Raw genomic sequence first — 20,297 nt, 5'->3', positions numbered from 1 at the left:
CACTGCTGGTGGAATGTAGACTGTTGCAGCTATTATGGAAAACAGTATGGAGTTTCCTTAAAAAATTATAAATGGAACTCTCATTTGACCTAGTGATCCCACTTCTAGAAATATATCCTAAGAAACCTGAAATACCAATCAGAAAGAATATATGCACCCCTATGTTCATAGCAGCACAATTTACAATAGCTAAGATCTGGAAACAGCCCAAGTGCCCATCATTAGATGAGTGGATAAAAAAGCCGTAGTACATTTATAACAATAATTCAGCAGTAAAAAAAGAAGAATCTCTTACCCTTTCAGACAGCATGGAGGGACCTGGAGAATATTATGCTAAGCAAAATAAGCCAGTCAGAGAAAGACAAGTATCACATAATCTCCCTCACATGTGGAATATAAGTAACAAAATAAACTGATGAACTGAGTGGATCCAGAGACATGGAAGCATGGAACTGAGTGTGGAATCTCAGAGGTAAGACGGGGTGAGTGGGAGGGTGGGAGCTAATTAACCAAAGACCTTGTATGCATACTAGAGGCCCGGTGCACGAAATTCATGCACTGGGGAGGGGGGGTTCCCTCAGCCCAGCCTGCACCCTCTCGCAGTCTGGGAGCCCTCGGGGGATGTCCAACTGCTGTGGAGGCGGGAGAGGCTCTCACCACTGCCGCTTCATTCGCCAACTGTGAGCCTGGCTTCTGGCTGAGCGGTGCTCCCCCTGTTGGAGTGCACTGACCACCAGGGGGCAGCTCCTGCATTGAGCGTCTGCTCCCTGGTGGTCAGTGCGTGTCATAGCGACCGGTCGTTCCACCGTTCGGTCGATTTGCATACTAGCTTTTTATTATATAGGATATGCATAACCCATGGACGCAGACAGTGGGGTGCTGAAGGCAGCAGGTAGGAATGGTTTGGAGGGGGTAAGTAGGGGGGGAAAAGGGGACATATGTCATACTTTCAACAATAAAGAATTATTAAAAAAAAGTTGGGTGGTAATGGGGGATGATTTCTTAAGCAAGGTGTGGGTACATAAAATATTCATTATAGTATTCTGTATGTTTACATGTATTATAATGATTTTTTATTAATTTATATTAATGCAACAAAATGATAATAAAATGATATTGTAATCACTTTTGCATTAATTTTAATTTCTCTGATTACTAGCAAGGCTAAACCTTTCCTCATGTGTTTATTACTTGTGTCTCCCTTGTGTGAACTGCCTATTCATCCCCTGTTCTCATAGCTCTATTGCAGACTTGGTATTTTTCTTACATATTTTAATAAATTCTTTTGGCTATTTTATTTTTTTATTTTGGCTATTTTAGATCTTAACCTCCCATTGTAAGCTTTTATGCATGCATTTTCTCTATTTCCTTTTATTTTAGTTTTGGTTATTTTTCAACTTATCTAAGTTTTACATTTTCATATTCATATTTTCTTTGGAGATTTCTTCTTTTTTTTTTAATTGACAGAGAAATATTTATTCAGGTTGGGCATTACATGAAGAGAGAGAGAGAGAGAGAGAGAGAGAGAGAGAGAGAGAAATGAATAAAAAAAGAAATTCCTTGCTGTACTGAAGTACCAGCGCTTCCCTTTTGACATTTCATAAGGCATTAATGTGATAGCAATGGAAGCCCCAGAGACTGGCTATTAGCTCACTGCAGGTGAAGGCATTATGAGGAGCCTGGGGGTAGGGGTTGGGGTAGGAGGGTGCTGTGTCCCTGCCTCTGTCATCCTGGGCACACTCTCGTCTACAGTGTCTCTGGTATCCGCCTTCCCTCCCAAGGTGAACTCACTAGGGACTCCAGCTTCAAGTTTACTCTCTTAAAATGCATGGTTGGCACCGGGCTGCCCTCGCGGAGCTGGGCACACTGGCATCCCTTGCTGGCCGACAGGGTGAGTTTATTAGAAGCAGCAGGAGCGGACACAGCCCCCTTGGCCTGGGTCTGGGGAGGCAGGGAGGACTGGGGGCCAGGCCGAGCTGAGTCAGAGCCTGGCTGCTCTGAGATGCGAGAGGCTCGGTTGGGCCTGGAGATTTCTTCTTAAACTGAATTTTACCATTATTGCTGAACTATTACTCAAGGTTTCGGTCAATAGTTAATCACATTCACTGTTATACCTTTGGAGTATAAAAGATATGTGTACTTTTAGTTCTGAGAAATTAAAATGTGACTTCAGTTACTGGGATTCATCTTCATAAGTATATTTCTCATGACAAAAATAAGTCTTTATATATGATATTTCAACAACATCCTTATGAAGCAATATGGGGTAGGTATAAGTTAGTCATTTTAATAAACAGAAAAATTGAGATAACCAGAGGTTTATTGGTTCAGACTTTTATAATGAGTTTGTAGAAATATCAGGTCGAGTCTAAGACTTTTGGATCAATGCTTTTACTATTACCCATCTGGAAGGGTAAGGGGTACTAAGTTAGAATTACAGAATATTAAAAGTAAAAGAAGACTAAAAAGCAATCCAATGCCGACTTCTCTTTTGATTAATGAAAATCTGAAAAATAAAGTGATATCCTTGAGTTACAATTCTCATTAACTGCAAAATCAGAGCTGGAACCCAAGTCTCCTTACTTCTCCCCAAACTGCAAGCTATACTCAAAATTCTGTTCTTTTTCACACTTAAATATCTGCCATGATTTTGTTAAAAGCTAGGATTTAAAGAAACTTCATGTTTATGAATTATTATAACAAAGTATAAGGCATTATCATTAGAATTGTCCATATATAAAAGCATTAAAGTGAACATAAATTATTTACTTTTCTTATTTAAAAAATAAGATTTTAATAGCTGAAAAAATTTCTTAAATTTGTATTGTAATCATGGATATAGTAACCTCCCACCCCATTTTAAAAAAAATGCTTAAATAAAACTAAAGAAGAATGCACCTTGCCAGGTATCTTGGTAGTGAACATAATTTGTGGCACCTGAGAAACTCAAAGATGGAAAAATTTTTTCCTATGGTACTTCTGGGGCAGTGGCATGAGCTGACAGGAATAGCCTTTATAAAATTTACGCTGGGAAGCAAGTTAAACATTTTTAGTAGAGGTCTTTCCTAACGTCCAGTTCTAGAAACAGTACAGGTAGAAAGGAATTTATAAGTTTCTTTGAAAAGACAGCCAACCTGTATACTATAATCCATGGTTACTAAGGCTGGAAATTTTTAGGACAAAGCTATTATAAAATAGAAGTAAGACAAATGTCACATTATTTATATCACCCAAACTTCAAGTAATAATCAGATTATTTTGAATACTAAATAGCATTACTAGGAGAATTTGTAGCTTTCCTGTTTAAAAGGAAGCATTCAAATTCTTAAGATCTGCCAGAGTTTTCTTCTATCAAAATTTCCTTTAAAACAAATAGACTTTCAATCAGACAAAGCTTTTTCTCTAGGGTCTACTCTAGACTAAAATGTGATGAATTGAAAGAAAAAAAGTACTGACAAATTTGCTGGCTCATTCAAATAAATCAATTGGAAAGAGTTATAGATTAAGTTAAAAGTGAGTAGTGTGAGGAAAATGGAAAAGGTTTAGTTTTTTTAAAAAATTTAGAATGATAGAGTAAGAAATTCCATGTATAATGTAATTTTTGACAACATAAAAAATAGCTTGTAATTCTTATACAGGGCATAAGGTGGTGCTACATTCTACTAATTCAGGTAAATTCACATAAAAGAAAAAAGAACTGTTAATTCATTTGTCATATACAAATTTTACTTATTTTCATTCACAATGTATAAGAAAATGCTGAAAAGCACAAATTGAAAATAGTAAAGTCGAAAATTCTAGCTATCAAAAAATAAATATTAGTAAAGTTACATTTTTCTTAGAACACCTTAGGAACATAATTTGTTTTGACATAAAATTCTGTATTATTATTAAAACTTAAGGTGAGGTAGAATTATTATGCCATCAGCACTATCATCATTACTGTTGTTTTTTATAAAGATACATCTATGTCACATACTTATTAGGAAGCTATTTCTTTTCATTAAGACGAGTAGGTAGTTACTGAACTTTTTGTTATTAAAGAATTATAAACTGTATATACTTGAAAACAAAGGTAATTTTAGATGATTTATAAAGGGAACACTTGATATGGATTACCACTAACTGACAAGTAGAATTGATCAGCATTTTAAAAATATGAGAAACTTTTGTTAACAAAATTATTACTGGGAACCTTCACAAAAAAAATTAGACAACCATTTCTAAATACAAAAAAAAATGTTTGTATTTGCATTTTTTTATATAGATAGATAAATATATAACACTAGTGGCCTGGTGCACAAAATTTGTGCACGGAGGGGGGGGGGTTCCCCTCAGCCCAGCCTGCATCCTCTCCAGTTGGACATCCCTCTCACAATCTGGGACCACTGGCTCCTAACCGCTCACCTGCCTGCCGGCCTGATCTCGCCCCCAACTGCCCTCCCCTGCCGGCCTGATCTCACCCCCAATGGCCCTCCCCTGCTGGCTTGATTTCGTGCCCAACTGTCATCCCCTGCTGGCCTGATTGCCCTAACTGCCTCTGGCGCAGCCCCCACCACCATGGCTTTGTCTGGAAGGAAGTCGGACGTCCGGAAGATGGCTGGTTGACCTGGTCTAATTAGCATATTACCCTTTTATTAGTATAGATATTTTATACAACACACATATGCATACGTACATCCATACATATATGTCAAATATATATGTAGGTATAGTCTTAATTAGGAGTCTGGATATAGGAAGTTTTGCATCTCTGGAGCTTACCACTCATCATTTGGGGTTTTCTCTAATTCTAGTCATGACTGGCAATTGAAGCTATTCCTCTCTCAAAGAAATATTCCTGACACTCCTTGCACATTGTAAATCCTAAGCAAATGGATACACTAGAGGATTAAAAAATAATAGTGATACAGTACCTATGTTTGGCCTATAGAAACTAATACATACATAGTCCCTATAAGGGTCTTATTTTCTTCCTATAACTCAGGTCCCTTATCAATTGTTTGGATTAATGGTTTAAAATTTGGTTTATATGTACCCCATTAAAACAATTTTCTAATTTCTGAAAAGACGCTTCTTCTCCCAATTCCATACTTCTCCATTCCACTTGAAATTGAGGTACCCAAACTTGTTTAAAATAGATTTAAAGTATTTGAGTAAATATGATTTAACAATTCTTTTAGCAACTTATTCTATCAATCTCAATTAAAACAAATTATACATTATACTCATAACCAAGTACTTCTCAGAGTTGTTATGAAACTCAAGAAATATATACGATTTACAAGATTTATAAAGTAACTTCGAAGTAAAATGCAAACAAAGAACTGAATCCTGCTGAATAACAAAAGAATCATGGATTTTTAAAAAAATTATTTTTAGCTCATCTAAGAAATATGAGAGAGTAAACAACATTGGTTTAAATGTTGACAATATGCTGTCTTCTTTTATTCCTTAAATCCTCCTAGTATCTTTTACCTAATTCCCAATTATCATCAGCACCATTCCTTGCTCTTAACGTCTTAGATGCAAAACTTAAGTAGTCTTTTGTTATACAGTCACTGTGGCTTACATACTAATTTTGGCATTGTCTATTAGCTCTGTCCCTCCCTTAGTATGTTCAGGTACTTCCCTAACTATCATTATAAGTCTAACTATCATTACTTTGTTTTACTTTTCTTCTCTTTCACTTCTTTTTTAATTGAACTTATTGGGGTGACATTGGTTAATAAAATGATATAGGTCTCAGGTGTAAATTCTATAAAACAGCAACTGTATATTGTATTGTATTGTATGTTCACCACCCCAAGTCAAGTCTCCTAACTATCACTACTTTATATCTGAATAACTCTATCAGCTTCTCAGATAGTCTTCCTAAGGTAAGGTCTCTGTACACAGTATACAATAGAATAACTTTTCTTAAATTATACTTTTATTATGTTACTCCTTTATAAAGATCTATAGATGTTTCTTAGTTCTGTAATAATATTAACAATACTATTATTTATTAAAGTGAACACTATGTCCCTGGCACTGTGCTAAATGCTTTATATATGTTAGATGATTTAATATTTCAAAAAGGACACTAAATATAATTATTCCCAATTTATAGATTAGGAAACTGAGACTCAGAAAGATTGCTGACTAATTTGCTAAAGGTCACACAGTTATTAATTGAGAAAGCTAAGATTCAAGCAGCACTTACATTAGTGCTTGGCACAGAGTGGTCACTCAATAAATATTTGTTAAATAAATTAATAAATAAATGAAATACTATGCTATATTACATTGGTATATTAATAATCTAATGAAAATTTTCATTTTTTAAAATTCAAGACCCATATTTTATAACTAAACAAAATAGCTGGCATACACTACCTTTCTATTAAGTAATTGTTGAATAAAATTAAATTAAAGGAATTGTTTGATATGGGCCCAACTAATAAGCGCATGATATAGAGAAAAAGTTTTACTATGGCTTTAATATAATCCATATTAATATTTATTTATCTTTCTCTTTACACTAGCTAAACTTATATTTATTTATACCTTGAATCAGGTAAACCACAATTATTTAAATAAGTTAATTTTATTAACATCTAATTTAGTTTCAAAATACAAAAAGCTTCTATTAGTGGAAAATAATATTGCTGGTACACAAAATATTGTATGTGAACATGTTGGACATACACACCAAATTGCTTAGGGTGTATAGCTTCCTAAACAGTCTGAACAAAATTCCTTGGAGATAATGTTTTAAAATTTTAATATAGAACAAATGTCACTGTCTAGCAATTTAAAGATATAAGGGACTTCAGAGTTCAATTACAAATACAGAGTTGTTATTTGAAACAAAAATGTAGCTCTTGAGAACAATCAGTTCAGTTTTCTAACAGCAGTTATAGTATGTGGTCATAACCATTTTTCCCCCTTTTACAGAGGTCTCTAGGTACACATTTTTAATGTATCCTAGCAGTTTCCAGTTAATGTTTTATATTTTTGTAGCTATTATTTTCTGTTGAAAGAAAACTGGTAAAGGTTGAATCTAGAAAGGGAAAACAAAGGAAGAAGATCAATATTAACACTCTACAAATATTGACTTAGCAAAGTGACTTTGTTGTCTTTCTCTCATAGGAATTGATATTAAATGAATGATTTATGTATAAGAAACACCTATGAAAAGTATTTGTTAAAACAAAAAAATTGCTTGGTAAAGTAATTAGATAATCTGTTCATCAAATTCGAAAATTGAAGAGTGAACATCTTCAAACTGAAGACCTTTTAATAATATTCATCATTTTCACTTTAAAATATTAGAGCTGGTTTATAGGTAGAAATGCTGCAATCTACAGAAAAGCCTCAAAAATTCATGTCACAAATTTTACTGGTTCCCTGTAGACACCAAATAGTTATTAATAAACTTTATGTCAATTTTTTTTAGAAAAACTCTTATCTATTAATTTAAAATACTATACCTTTATTGAGTTTGGCTCAGTTAACTTTGAGTTTCGGTTACTATTAGCCTCCATGGTAATTGTGAAAGAAACAGATATTTTGAGCTTTCTGCTTGTTGCCAGTAAAGAACTCCTGGAATCACCTGCAACAAGTAATAGTTATTTGGTCTCCCAATATTAAAAGCTGTCAATAGAAAGTTTGTTGTTAAATACAAAGTAGCATAAGTGGTCTAATTATTAATTTTGTTCTCTTTGTTCTTCCTATTGAAATAAAGTCAGAAGTTTTATATTTATCAAACTTTAAAGGTCCCTAATTTATGGGCCACTAACAAGATTCTTTATTTCAATATGTCATCTTTTAGCTTGAATTTTAGTTTTAATAAAATATAATGAGCACAGTCAAATCAAGTTCCATTATAAAATTTTACTTCAATAGATTTTTACAGCTAAGAGAGTCTAAAAATGATAGCTAACAAAAGTTGGATTCTCATTTGTTTTATCACTAGTAAGTGAAGATGGAAGGAAAAATTTATCTGAATATAACCCTACATTCTTGATGAAAAAATTCTTAGTTCATAGCAGCATTATTTACAATAGCCAAGATCTGAAATCAGCCCAAGTGCCCATCAGTAGATGAGTGGATAAGAAAGCTGTGGTACATTTACACAATGGAATACCACACAGCCATAAAAGAAGGAACTCTTACCTTTTGCGACAGCATGAAGGACCTGGATAGTATTATGCTAAGTGAAATAAGCCAGTTAGAGAAAGACAAATACCATACGATCTCACTTATATGTGGAATGCAATGAACAAAATAAACTGGCCAACAAAATAGAACCAGAGGCATGGATACATGGAACAGATTGACAGCTGTCAGAGGAGGGAACTGGATGAAAGAAGGTGAAGAGAATTAGCCAAAGAACATACTATATCCATAACCCATAGACACAGACAACAGTGAGGTGATGGCCAGAGAGAAGGGGGGCCAGGGAGCAGCTAAAGAGGAGGGGAAATGGGGACATCTGTAAGAGTGTCAACAATAAAGTTTAAAAAAAAGTAAATACCTTTGTTTGAGAATGTTTCCTGATCAGTTTTTCTTATGATTCTAGGCGATGGTTTTGGTACTGGTGATGGGTCCCTTTCAGGGAACCCTTCAATGTGGCTTCCAAACTGTTGACGCCTCAGTTTGCTGTCAACCTCCAGTTTTTCTAGAGTAGTTTTGAGACACTGCTCATTGGTTGTCATATATAATTTACAAAACTACAGGAAATAAGAAAGTAGTCCAGTTGCTAAAACAGTCAATCATACATTTGGGAGGAGAAAGCAAATGCACATTAGTAGGCAAGGAATAGACTGATAGATGGAATATGTTTCCTATTGAACAAGGGTACTCATTTTATTTTCTTGAGTCAGACTGACCACCCTCAAGTGACCTAGTGAAATGCAACCATGATTCATTGAGGAAGGCATACTCTGGGTGAAAATAAAATGTTACACAAAGAGAGGTGGTTTATTATTATTTTTTTACAACACATGTAGACTTGCATTTGTTCTAAGTAATTTTATGATTCTTCCACCCCAGAAAAGCATATACCTGAGGAGTCTCTGTTTTTGCATGGGTACATTGTGTGAATGTGCATGCATTTAACTTGGTTATATTATTTTAATGTAGTCATTAGATTACAATTGTGGGAATGGAGAGGTTAAATTTCAAGTACAATCAGTACACAATATACAAGTATGTTATTGCCAACATTAAAAAAATGTGCTCTTTTAAAAACACTTCTACATAGTAAGCAAATTTACATCAATGTGAACTTATGTACCTTGATGTAGTCAAATTTGCCATCAGCATTTACATCGGCCAAATTTATTACAGCATTTACTTCTTCTCGAGTCATCTTCTCACCTTTCTGAAAAAACAATATTTATTTCAAAACAACATGACTATTACTTTGCTATGCATGGGGAGAGTGGAAATTCATTTTAATCTTTTCTATAAGTTTGACTACATGGTTTCCTTATAAATCTCAGAATGAGTACTCTGTCAAGTAAGAATAAAACATATAAAATAAAATTTCACAATTTTATAAAATTTTGTAAATGTGTGCTGAATTTCAATATACTAAATTTGAACAATGTGTAACATAGATCCAGTAATAACTATTAAAATTATAATAATGATACCTTCTTACATTGTACCAAGAAAGAGAATCAACTCTGAATCCCATTAATACTTTGTTTCTCTTTTATTTATCACATATGAATCACTGATTTACAGAGTTCTGAGCAGGAAAAGAATTGCATGGAAACACAAGGGGATTGCAAAGTGGGCTCAATTTTACACTTTATCTTTTATTTAAAAAGCACCTTTCATCCAGAAGGATCCTTAGGTACTTTATTAACAACACATATATGATTCATTTCACCTGCCAATGAAATCGTTATTTTTAATGTGGACTTTGGTTGCCAAAAGCAGATTCCAAGTTTTTGCAAAATACGCATATTACAAAACTGTTTCACAGATCTTACCTTTGTTAGAAGTTTATAAAGGTCAGTGTGTAAAATAGAGCCATCATCATTTACATCTAATTGTTTAAATGATTTTAGCAGTTCTGCTTTTGAAGTAGGTTTTTCCTTTCTTAAAATCATACAAAAATCATCAAAATTCAGTTTGGCAGTTTGAGGAGTCCAATATTTATCAATAGTCTTTTGGGATGGATTTCTTCCTGCATGCTGAAGAGCTGCCCAATAAAACAAGTATTATTTTTAAAGTAACATTTGGAATTGGTACTTAAGTATATTTTTTCTTTAAATCATTATATACTAGAGGCCCGATGCATAAAATTCGTGCAAGGGTAGGCCTTCGCAGCCCTGGCTGCCCTGGCCCTCGCAGCCCCGCCCCCCTGCCCACTGGTCATTCTGGAAGGATATTCAGCTGTCTGGTCTAATTAGCATATCAGCTTTTATTATATAGGATTACAATATTATATAAAAGTACACAAATACTGCCGAAACCGGTTTGGCTCAGTGGATAGAGCGTCGGCCTGCGGACTGAGGGGTCCCGGGTTCGATCCCGTCAAGGGAATGTACCTGGATTGCGGGCACATCCCCAGTGGGAGATGTGCAGGAGGCAGCTGATCGATGTTTCTAGCTCTCTATCTCTCTCCCTTCCTCTCTGTAAAAAATCAATAAAATATATTTTTAAAAAAAAGTACACAAATACAAATATATTACCTTTGATTTTGCTAATATATAGTTGTGAGTATGTGAAATAGTTTATTCTTGTATTATTATTAATTACTGTATTATTTTCTATATGAATAACCTACTTTTGCTCCAACATATATATATATAAATATATATGTATAAGTATATATATATATCCAACTAAAGATTATTGATTTATTAATGCCAGAATTAAATAGATTTTTCCTATTCTGACAGGTTTTTCTCAACCTACAGGGTTTAATTAACTTATTTATTTCATAACAGTGCTTGGAGAAAAGAAAAGATTAAAAAACACCCATCTACTTGATTGTTTTGAGGACATAAGAATAACCATAAAATCATAAATTATTACTTTTTCTGGTTCAACAAATATCTTAATGTAATAAAGAAATAATTAGTTTGACAACAGTACTGTCACCAAGGCATGATATCTAAAATGTTCATCATTGCTAGATATTATAATTTCAAGAACATCATGCCCCAAATGTCAAATATAGGCACAAAAAATATCTAGTTACAGCTATAGCCCTACTAAAAATCAAGAATGTCAACAAACTTAAGGGAAGACAATTGTAGAGCTACAATGGTCAAACCACTTTTTATTTTTATCCAGAACATTTGAAAATAATCCTGTAGCCAGGCCAGTGTGGCTCAGTGCTTGAGTGTTGACTCATGCACCCAGAGGTCACTAGTTTGATTCCAAATCAGGGCACATGCGTGGGTTTCGGTCTTGATCCCAACGAGGGGGCATATATATTTTTCATATATATATATATATATATATATATATATATATATATCTCTATATATATATATTAGAGACATCTGTGAGTCCATTATATTGAACTTTCACTGTGCACAGGCGTGACACAATATGATTTTTTTTTTCAGAGATACAAGCTTCTTGGCTCCTAAGTTTTATAATTTCAATAGAAAGTGCACACCTGAAGTGTAAAATTGCTACCTGTGGTCATGATGTATAGTTAATAACATATTAGAAGTCCATAGACCAAGAGAAATGTTCCCATCCTCCAGATTATACTAGTGCATCATTTCTAGACAAAACTTTGGCACAGAAACAGAAACAAGTTCATCATCTAGAGGTGCCTTTCAGAGCTACAAAAGGTGTAGCTGTAGTAATTGACATCTTCTGTTCACCTAGAAAGCCTTTGTGGAAATTTGTAACAGTGGAGATAATATAAATTTTTTTTATTTCCACAGGTTTATTCTGGATGTGGACAAAAATACTGATTACCATGCTGACCTAGGAATAAAGAGCAGTATTTTGCCTAGTTTATAAATGGACAATTCCTTAATTCATCTATCAAGAAAATAAAGATAAATGTTTTAGTACTCCATCCCCAGCCAACCTTTACCCTTTAAAACCAGCACGTCAAACTCGCTGCCCACAGGCCACATGCGGCCCAATACGAATATTTATGCGGTCCAGCCAATATAACAGTGTGTAAGAAACGTTTTAATAAAAATTTTGTAACTTAATTTTTACAATAGCCTGTTATACATAATTATTAATAACAAACTACAACATTTGCTAATGACTGGTTACTATAATCATGTTGCATTCATTTCCCTTATGCGACTTATGTGCAGGCGCACCATTTCTCTCCACTAATACTAGCAGCAAATATTTTAGCAGCTGATTGCCACGTCAATAGTCTTGGACTGACTTGTTTGGTGTGTGCAACAGGAAATATTTCACTTTCAGAGAACAAGAAAAATAGGATTATTTGCATGGTGCTTATTAATTTTGTGCAGTTATTCAGTGTCTGGTAAGGTAATGTTCAAGAAAAAATATTAATTTTTATTAAAATGTTCTATTACTTTATGTTAACGATTACTCATTTATTTCAGCCCTTTGTATTCAGCATGTCTCTATCGAAATAAACCTACGTTCCTATGAAAATTGAAGCTTTTGTTTTTTTGCGGCCCACATAAACTTGGCCCGTGTTAGCCTTTGAGTTTGACATACTTGCTTTAAAAGCTGGGAATACACTCTAGTCGGTTTTGCTCAGTGGATAGAGCTTTAGCCTGTGGATTGAAGGGTCCCAGGTTTGATTCCAGACAAGGGTACATGCCTGGATTGTGGGCTCGATCCTCAGTAGGAGGCCTGCAGGTGGCAGTCTATCAATGATTCTCTCTCTTCATTGATGTCTCTATCTCTCTCTCCCTCTCCCTTTCTCTCTGAAATCGATAAAAATATATTTAAATAAATAAGTGCTGGGAATAGAAGTAGGACCCCAGTGAAGTTACTTGAAGTTAAAAGCCCAGGTAAAGAAATGGTATTTCGTCCAGTTTTGAAACCTCTTTCCCACAAGCATATGCTTGTTGCTATCTTCAATAACACAATATTTTAAAAGATACTGTTACTTACAGAACAATTTTTCTCAGAATAAAACTCATTATGCCCAAAACATGTACTCAGTAAGTTAAGAAACAGGTATAATTTAGTAACTTCTAACCTAATTTTAATCAGGTTACACACCACATTTTTAAAATCTAGATTATGTGAAATCAGTCATTACAATGCTACAAAGAGTATTCCACCATAAAACCAAAAGTGTGTATAATACTGAAGTGACAAAAACTGCATTATTATCCTCCCAGGTAATTCTATAAGACTGATAACACCTTAGTAATACCTATTCATTGATTAACAAACTAAATGCCATGTAGCAGAAGGCATGTTAAACTTTTGTGATCTCAGCCTATTTTCAAAAGAATAAAGAGAAAAAAACTAAAACTATAATTTACAGTAAAACATAAACTATGTTATATTCCACAAAATGGATTTCCTCAAATAGAGATCTTACAGCATACAAACCCAAGACATTGCAAAAATATGTCAGATTTTTTATTAAAGGAAACTGCCTCTAAATTTGTCAAAATAATTCAGTTTCTCTACTCAGAAAGTTATTAGCCTTGATGAAAATAACTTGTGTATTCAGTGTTGTTGTATACCACTCTCTTAAGTCTAAAGACCTCCAAATTATTCGATTCAGCTAGTAAAAACCAATTCCTTGCTTGAGGAGATATTTGCAACCAGAGGAATTCAAAATACAATGGAGAGAAGCAAAAAAAGACCAACCCTCCACCCACACACAAAACCAAGCCAACCCAAACCCAGAACTCTTAATTCTCTTAAAATTTCAGTTATTGCCCTGGCCGGTTTAGCTCAGTGGATAGAGCGTCAGCCTGCGGACTGAAGGGTCCCGGGTTCGATTCCGGTCAAGGGCATGTGCCTTGGTTGCTGGCACATCCCCAGTGGGGGGTGAGCAGGAGGCAGCTGATCGATGTTTCTCTCATCGATGTTTCTAACTCTCTATCCCTCTCCCTTCCTCTCTGTAAAAAATCAATAAAATATATATTTTTTAAAAATTCAGTTATCTACACTAATAATAGACAAATATGTAAATTGGCTGTACCTTCGCAACACCCCACAGTCAATCAGGAGTATGCAAATTAACCCGACAAAGATGGCGGGCCTGTGGGCAGCGCGCACACGCCCAGGCACCAAGTGGCTGGGGGCGGGGGGGGCCATGGCGATGACGCAGGCATTCCGCACTGCCCCAGCTGCTCTGGGCCTCTGGGCAGCGTGGGAAGGCGGAAAGGCAGCTCCGGGACAGAGTGAAGGCAGAAGGGCAGCTCCGGGCCAGAGCGAAGGCAGAAAGGCGGCTCCAGCCGAAGCGAAGGCGGTGCCAGCAGCCAGGGGAAGGAAGACCCATTCTTGCACAAATCTTCGTGCATTGGGCCTCTAGTCTATATATATAAAAGCTGAAGCAACTGTTAGAACCGGACAACTGGCCGGTAGCTATGACGTGAACTGACCACCAGGGTAGCTATGACACGCACTGACCACCCTCAACGCAAGAGCTGTCCTCTATGGTCAGTGCACTCCCACAGCCAACCTCCTGCGGTCCCTCCCCCCGCCGGCTGGACCTGATCAGCCCCAATCGCCGGACAGGCCGAGGGACCCCACCCGTGCACGAATTTGTACACGAGGCCTCTAGTTTCCTAATACTTTTCTTTTATAGCTATTCACCCCATTTTTATATATCCTTTACATTTTCCTTAATATAGGTCAAATTCAGAGTAGCTATTCAGATGCCAAAAGTGTTTTAATTCTATTGTAAATCTTCCTGTACCAAAATGAGAATTTAAAAAAATTTGAAAGCAAGTAATTGACAGGTTTAAAAGTTCAATTCTATCCTGCATAAACATTGAAAGTTTTATTTTGAAGATCCTACAATATGTAACTATATAAAATAGCATAATGTAGTAGTTCCATTGCTCAAACAACTAAAATTGGGATGATTTGACAACATAATTCTAATTCCAGTCTTTCTGATTTAATTAACTTTCAACAAATAAGGCAAAATACTTTTTTTTTTTTACCTAAGTAAAGTTGATCTTTAGAAATAATGTTTTCTAAGCTGCTTTTGAAAACAGTTAAGTAGGCAGCTCTACAGTTCATATAAAATATCTCCTCTTCAGTTAGTGGATATTTCTTTGCTCGAGGACTCTCGGAAAGCGATGATTTCTGACTGGAGAAGGCTGCATCACTTCCTGGACTGATGGCCATTCTACTAAAAAATAATTTTAAAAACTGGTTTAGTAAATGTTAATCCCCTAAAGTGCAAATGTCATCTTGCCTTTCAAATGGGAGTGGGAGGATCAAGACATTAAAGTTTTTAGTTGTGAGGGGGAAAAAAATGAACATTATAATATGCATAAGGTTGTATTATCTAGTAAACTAGAAAAGTTTCTGCTTTATTAATATACATGTATATACCAAAGAACAAAACCAAAACAAAGATGTAACAAATACAAAGAAGAATCATAGGAAAGGAAAAACCTACATCTATTCTCTCAAAATAACAGGACAGTCAGTTAAGACTCTTCATAGGATTGTCATGAGGATTAAATACTAGTAAGTTAATATATGTGAAGCATACAGAACAGTGCTTGGCACAAATTAAGTGCTAAAGAAGCTGTACATAGAGTGAAACTCCACAGTAACAAGAACGTGGATGTAATGTGATTGGCAGTTGGCATCCATCTCCACAGCAGGATCAAGCAGGTCATTTCACTAACCTTTCAATAATGCAGCCCCACATTTTACATGACTGGTTTTTAAAAATCCCATTTATAGTGTTATGAGATGTTACTGTTCCATTACTAACAATAATGTTTTGGGTTTATATAACACCTCTGTCCATAAGAGCTTAAAAAACTGTCATACATCATGATGTGTCCCTACTACAGTGGTCAGGTATTTTTAGTCCATTTTACAGATGAGAAAATTGAGGGGCACAGAGTCGCCAACTGAACAGTCGGTAGCCAAAGTCAGTAAATTTCAGTGACCGTTTCTTCTTTATTAATGTGCATGAAGGCTTCTTGTACAATAGTTACAATGAGGCACTAAATCGTGCTGGCCGTCTAACAGCTTCCAACATTATTTTACCCAGCTTTGACTTTAAAAAATACATTCCAGCCTAATAAATTGAATATTTCAAGTTCAACAATAAGACGACACAGGTAGGGTCCCCTTCAGGACTCATTGGATTCTTACTCAAGAGGCCTAAATCACTTGCACCTTCTTGAATTATATAGGTCTTTTACACTTGGGAAAGAAAGATAATAATCGCTTATCATGGATGAAGTACCCTATTTATAATACACAGACCGCCTGCCTGACACTTTCCTATTACACCAGATTTAGAAGGACCCCATAGGGACGTGGTGTCACAGTCTGGTTACTGCAAATTGGTATCACGATAATTAAGCATCAGAGTTTTAAACACATATGCGTCCACGCATCTCCTCCAAAAAAATGGGAAAGAAAACCGTTCCAACGAGGACGAGAGGACGTGCATTTTGCAGCAAGCAATTTTAAAATGTGATGGGTTTTATTTATTTATTTATTTATTTATTTATTTGGATTGTCTTCGAATACTCTTTCCAAATAAGGTGCCTCCCTCCCGTGGAAATCCCCCCGGCAGAAATGGTCCAGAATTCTATTCTATTTCCCTTTCTGTGAGGGGAGCCGAAACTAGGCTTAAATAAATATATAACTGGACCCCCCTCAGGCTTGGAAACCTCCTTCATTTAAAACTCCAGCCCGAGCGCCAGGCAGGGGCCTAGAGAGCACATTGCAGCAAACGGCTCCATCAATAACCAGCCGCACGGTAGCGAGAAAAATAAACGAACAAGCGCCTCGGGCTTTTCCAGGGCCGAGTGGAAACAGAGCGCCAGCCACACCGTCCCCACGCGGAGAAACATGTGCACAGCTGATCCCGGGCAGCATCGCTGTCTTTCTGTATTTCTCAGAGCATGAGCCTGCATTTATGTGTACATTTCAGGTCCCGCCGTGCACCCGGTGTTAGTATAACAGAGAAGGTAACGAAGCGGGTGGGAGGAAAGCCGAGCAGTAAGGGACACGACGCGCAGAGAGAGCCCGCGGCTCGATCGCTACCTAATTGCAGTTTACAGACGAACGGGCGCGGCCAATTCTCTGCACGGATTCCACGATCCGCTCACCGAAGCCGGACGGACCTCGGCCTTTCTCTAATTACCATGGCAACTGCACCTCTCTGCCACCGGAAATCAGACACAGCGCACCTCCCAAAAAGGTCCGGCTAGGAATCTAGGGATCGTTAATCCACAGTGGTCCGAGACGATCCTGTTGCTCCTCCATCCGGGGCTGGTATGGCCAGCATCGTGAGCGAGGGTCCTGGGCTGCACTGCAAGGGGCTGGATGCGGTCTCTGACCTACACCCCCGCCTCCTTTCCCCGCAGGAACTCGGATGCGTTGTCGCGGGTCTGTGTTTCCGGCGGGCTACATTGAGTGTGACACCTCGTCGACGCCGGCTCGCCCGCGCTTTTCAGGCTCCGCGTTTCCTCCGGGAGGTTCTTTCTGTCTGCGGAGGAGGTTGCTCGCTTAGTTTGGTCCAGCGGCAGTGGTCCTTCCCTCAGTGTGGAAATGCCGTAGGTATCTCCGTCCAGGCATTGCTGTTTGTCGGGCCCCTCTGCGAGCCTGGAGAGTTTGTGTGTGTTTTTAAGTAACCTTTTGTGTTTTTCTACTTTTCTGAGTATAAACTTGTCTCGTCCGCCGACAGTTCCTGGTGCTTACCCACTTGATACCCTCAACCCACCTCTGCCCACCTTCCAGCCGCAGTTAGGTGGTAGCCTTGGTCCACGTTAGTCCTGACTCTCCACGGCCTTTGACTGGGTTTATAGGCTGTGGGCTGTAGCCTGTGATGTATTTTAGCGCTTGAAGTAATTCCAGATATGGTCAACATACCAAGAATGGGATGGAGTCGATTGAACACGACACGTCATTTGACGATGCCCATGAGTGTGGTGAGTTCCCACAAACTTATAGGGCAACTCAAGAACTGGGCCTGGGGGACTCTTTCCGCCTCCCCACGTGGGAGTCTGTACTTGTTCTTCAATAAATTTCCACCTTTTCTGTGCAACAGAAAAGAACTGGGTCTCAAGAGACCTGCATTCCAGCTATGAAAGGAGGAAGCGTAGCCAATTCTGGCGTCAGTTTCCTTATTGCTGCTGTATAGAAACTTTTAAAAAGTTCAGGAAATAAGTTTTTCTTTGGGGTGGAGGGATTCCTATCTAACACGTGAAATTTTCTGGCAGTCCTTGTCCCCAGGTTGACTTAGGTACCCCCTCCTGTGCATTTCTGAAGTAACTTACTTATTCCACTATTATTTTTAGATTTGAGCCAAATGCAAAGCAACACAGAGGGGGAAGTATTTGTATTAAATAAGAATTGACATGAAAGTGGAAAGAATGTAAAGAAATAATTTGGCTCAGTGGATAGAGAATTGGCCTGCAGACCTAAGGGTCCTGGTTCAATTCTGGTCACGTACCTCGGTTTGTAGGTTCCCCCTCCACCTCCCCTTAGTGCCCCAGGGGAGAACCAATCTCACATGGATGTTTATCTCTGTCTTTCCCTCTCTCTTCCAATCTCTCTAAAAACCAATGGAAAAATATCCCCGGGTGAGGATTAAAAAAGAAAAAGAAAAAAAGAATAACCTACATTTCTTGAATCCTTGTGATCTGGTACAGTTTTAAGAATCTACCTACATATTCTCATTGAATCCTAAAAAATAGTACCTTTAGGAGGTACTATTATCTATAATTTCCAGATAAGAAATAGGAGGTATTATTATCTATAATTTCCAGATAAGAAAACTCAGCACTAAATATGGTGTCCTACACAATATCAATAAATGTGTTTCACTTATATCCTTTTTTAAAAAGTACATTTTTATTGATTTCAAAGAAGGAGGGAGAGGGAGAAAGAAAGAAACAATGATGAGAGAGAATCATTGATTGGCTGTCTCCTGCACCCCCACACTGGGGCTACAGCTCAAGGTGACCTCCTGGTTCATAGGTCTATGCTCAACCATTAAGCCATGCCTGCCGGGCCAATTATATCCTTAAAAGTTAGGATTATTGAAAAGGTTTTGCTTCCCCCAGGATTAAGCAAGAAGACTTGTCTTCCTATTGCTGCACTTTAAAAAAAATCCAGTTAGCACTTTTGTGAACCTTCAAGGATAATGTAGCAAAAGTCCTACTAAATAGGAATACAATGGAAACTGGTGTGCATTTGCTTAGTAAGTGGTGATAACTATGATACCGTTCTGTATAGATAGTGGGGAACCAAAAAACTATTAAAAGTGGAACTTTTGGATAATTGTTTTCCTAGCATACTAACAGGTACATGTTATATTAGAAGAGTTTGTGGTACAGATATTCTGACAATAAATATGTAACCTTAAAGTTGAGGTTGACGTCATAGGACATACTAGTATATCTGACACAAATTTATTTTTAGAGTATACTAGTATATATAAAGAATTCTTACAACTCAACAGTAAAAAGACAAAAACCTTATTAAAATAAAGGCTCAAAGACTTGAACCAATACCTAATAAAAAGGTTTATGGCCCTAACCGGTTTGGCTCAGTGGATAGAGCGTCTGCCTGTGGACTGAAGGGTCCCAGGTTTGATTCTGGTCAAGGGCATGTACCTTGGTTGCGGGCACATCCCCAGTAGGGGGTATGCAGGAGACAGCTGGTCAATGTTTCTCTCTCATCGATGTTTCTAACTCTCTATCCCTCTCCCTTCTCTGTAAAAAAATCAATAAAATATAGTTACTTTTTTATTTTTTAATAAAACTTTATTTTTCAGATTATTAGTTGTTCCTCTTTTTCCCCCATAGCTCCCCTCCATCCGGTTCCCACCCCACCCCCTACCCTTACCTTCCCCCACTGTCCTCGTCCACAGGTGTAAGATTTTTGTCCAGTCTCTCCCGCACCCCCCACACCTCCTTCCCCCCGAGAATTGTCAGTCCACTCCCTTTCTATGCCCCTGATTCTATTATATTCACCAGTTTATTCTGTTCATCAGATTTTTTATTCACTTGATTTTTAGATTCACTTGTTGATAGATATGTATTTGTTGTCACTTTGTTCATAATTTTTATCTTTACCTTTTTCTTCTTCTTCCTCTTTTTAAAGAATACCCTTCAGCATTTCATATAATACTGGTTTGGCGGTGATGAACTCCT

The 20,297-nt window shown here is 37.1% G+C and overlaps 2 protein-coding genes across 3 annotated transcripts in view; one reads left to right on the top strand and one right to left on the bottom strand.

The window, feature by feature from the left end:
* EFCAB7 (EF-hand calcium binding domain 7) overlaps positions 1-17,506 on the bottom strand; it is a 64,211-nt gene extending 46,705 nt beyond the window's left edge. The window contains 6 exon segments of the mRNA XM_006089772.3: positions 7,476-7,597; positions 8,522-8,717; positions 9,284-9,370; positions 9,990-10,201; positions 15,102-15,292; positions 17,182-17,506. Of these exon segments, the coding sequence (XP_006089834.1) occupies positions 7,476-7,597; positions 8,522-8,717; positions 9,284-9,370; positions 9,990-10,201; positions 15,102-15,288 (804 nt within the window). The 5' untranslated portion in view covers positions 15,289-15,292; positions 17,182-17,506.
* The window catches only part of ITGB3BP (integrin subunit beta 3 binding protein), a 54,167-nt gene continuing 51,370 nt past the window's right edge, over positions 17,501-20,297 (top strand). For both annotated transcript variants that reach the window (XR_002829535.1, XM_014456741.2), the window contains exon 1: positions 17,501-17,693. Coding sequence is in view for 1 of the 2 variants with exons in the window: in XM_014456741.2 (XP_014312227.1) it covers positions 17,689-17,693 (5 nt within the window). In the remaining variant the exon portion in view is untranslated. The remainder of the gene's footprint in view (positions 17,694-20,297) is intronic.

The sequence above is a fragment of the Myotis lucifugus genome, unplaced genomic scaffold (genome assembly GCF_000147115.1).
Source record: "Myotis lucifugus unplaced genomic scaffold, Myoluc2.0 scaffold_63, whole genome shotgun sequence".
NCBI lineage: Eukaryota > Metazoa > Chordata > Mammalia > Chiroptera > Vespertilionidae > Myotis > Myotis lucifugus.
Note: the sequence above shows the minus strand (reverse complement) of the source record. Positions and strands in the feature narration are given on the sequence as shown.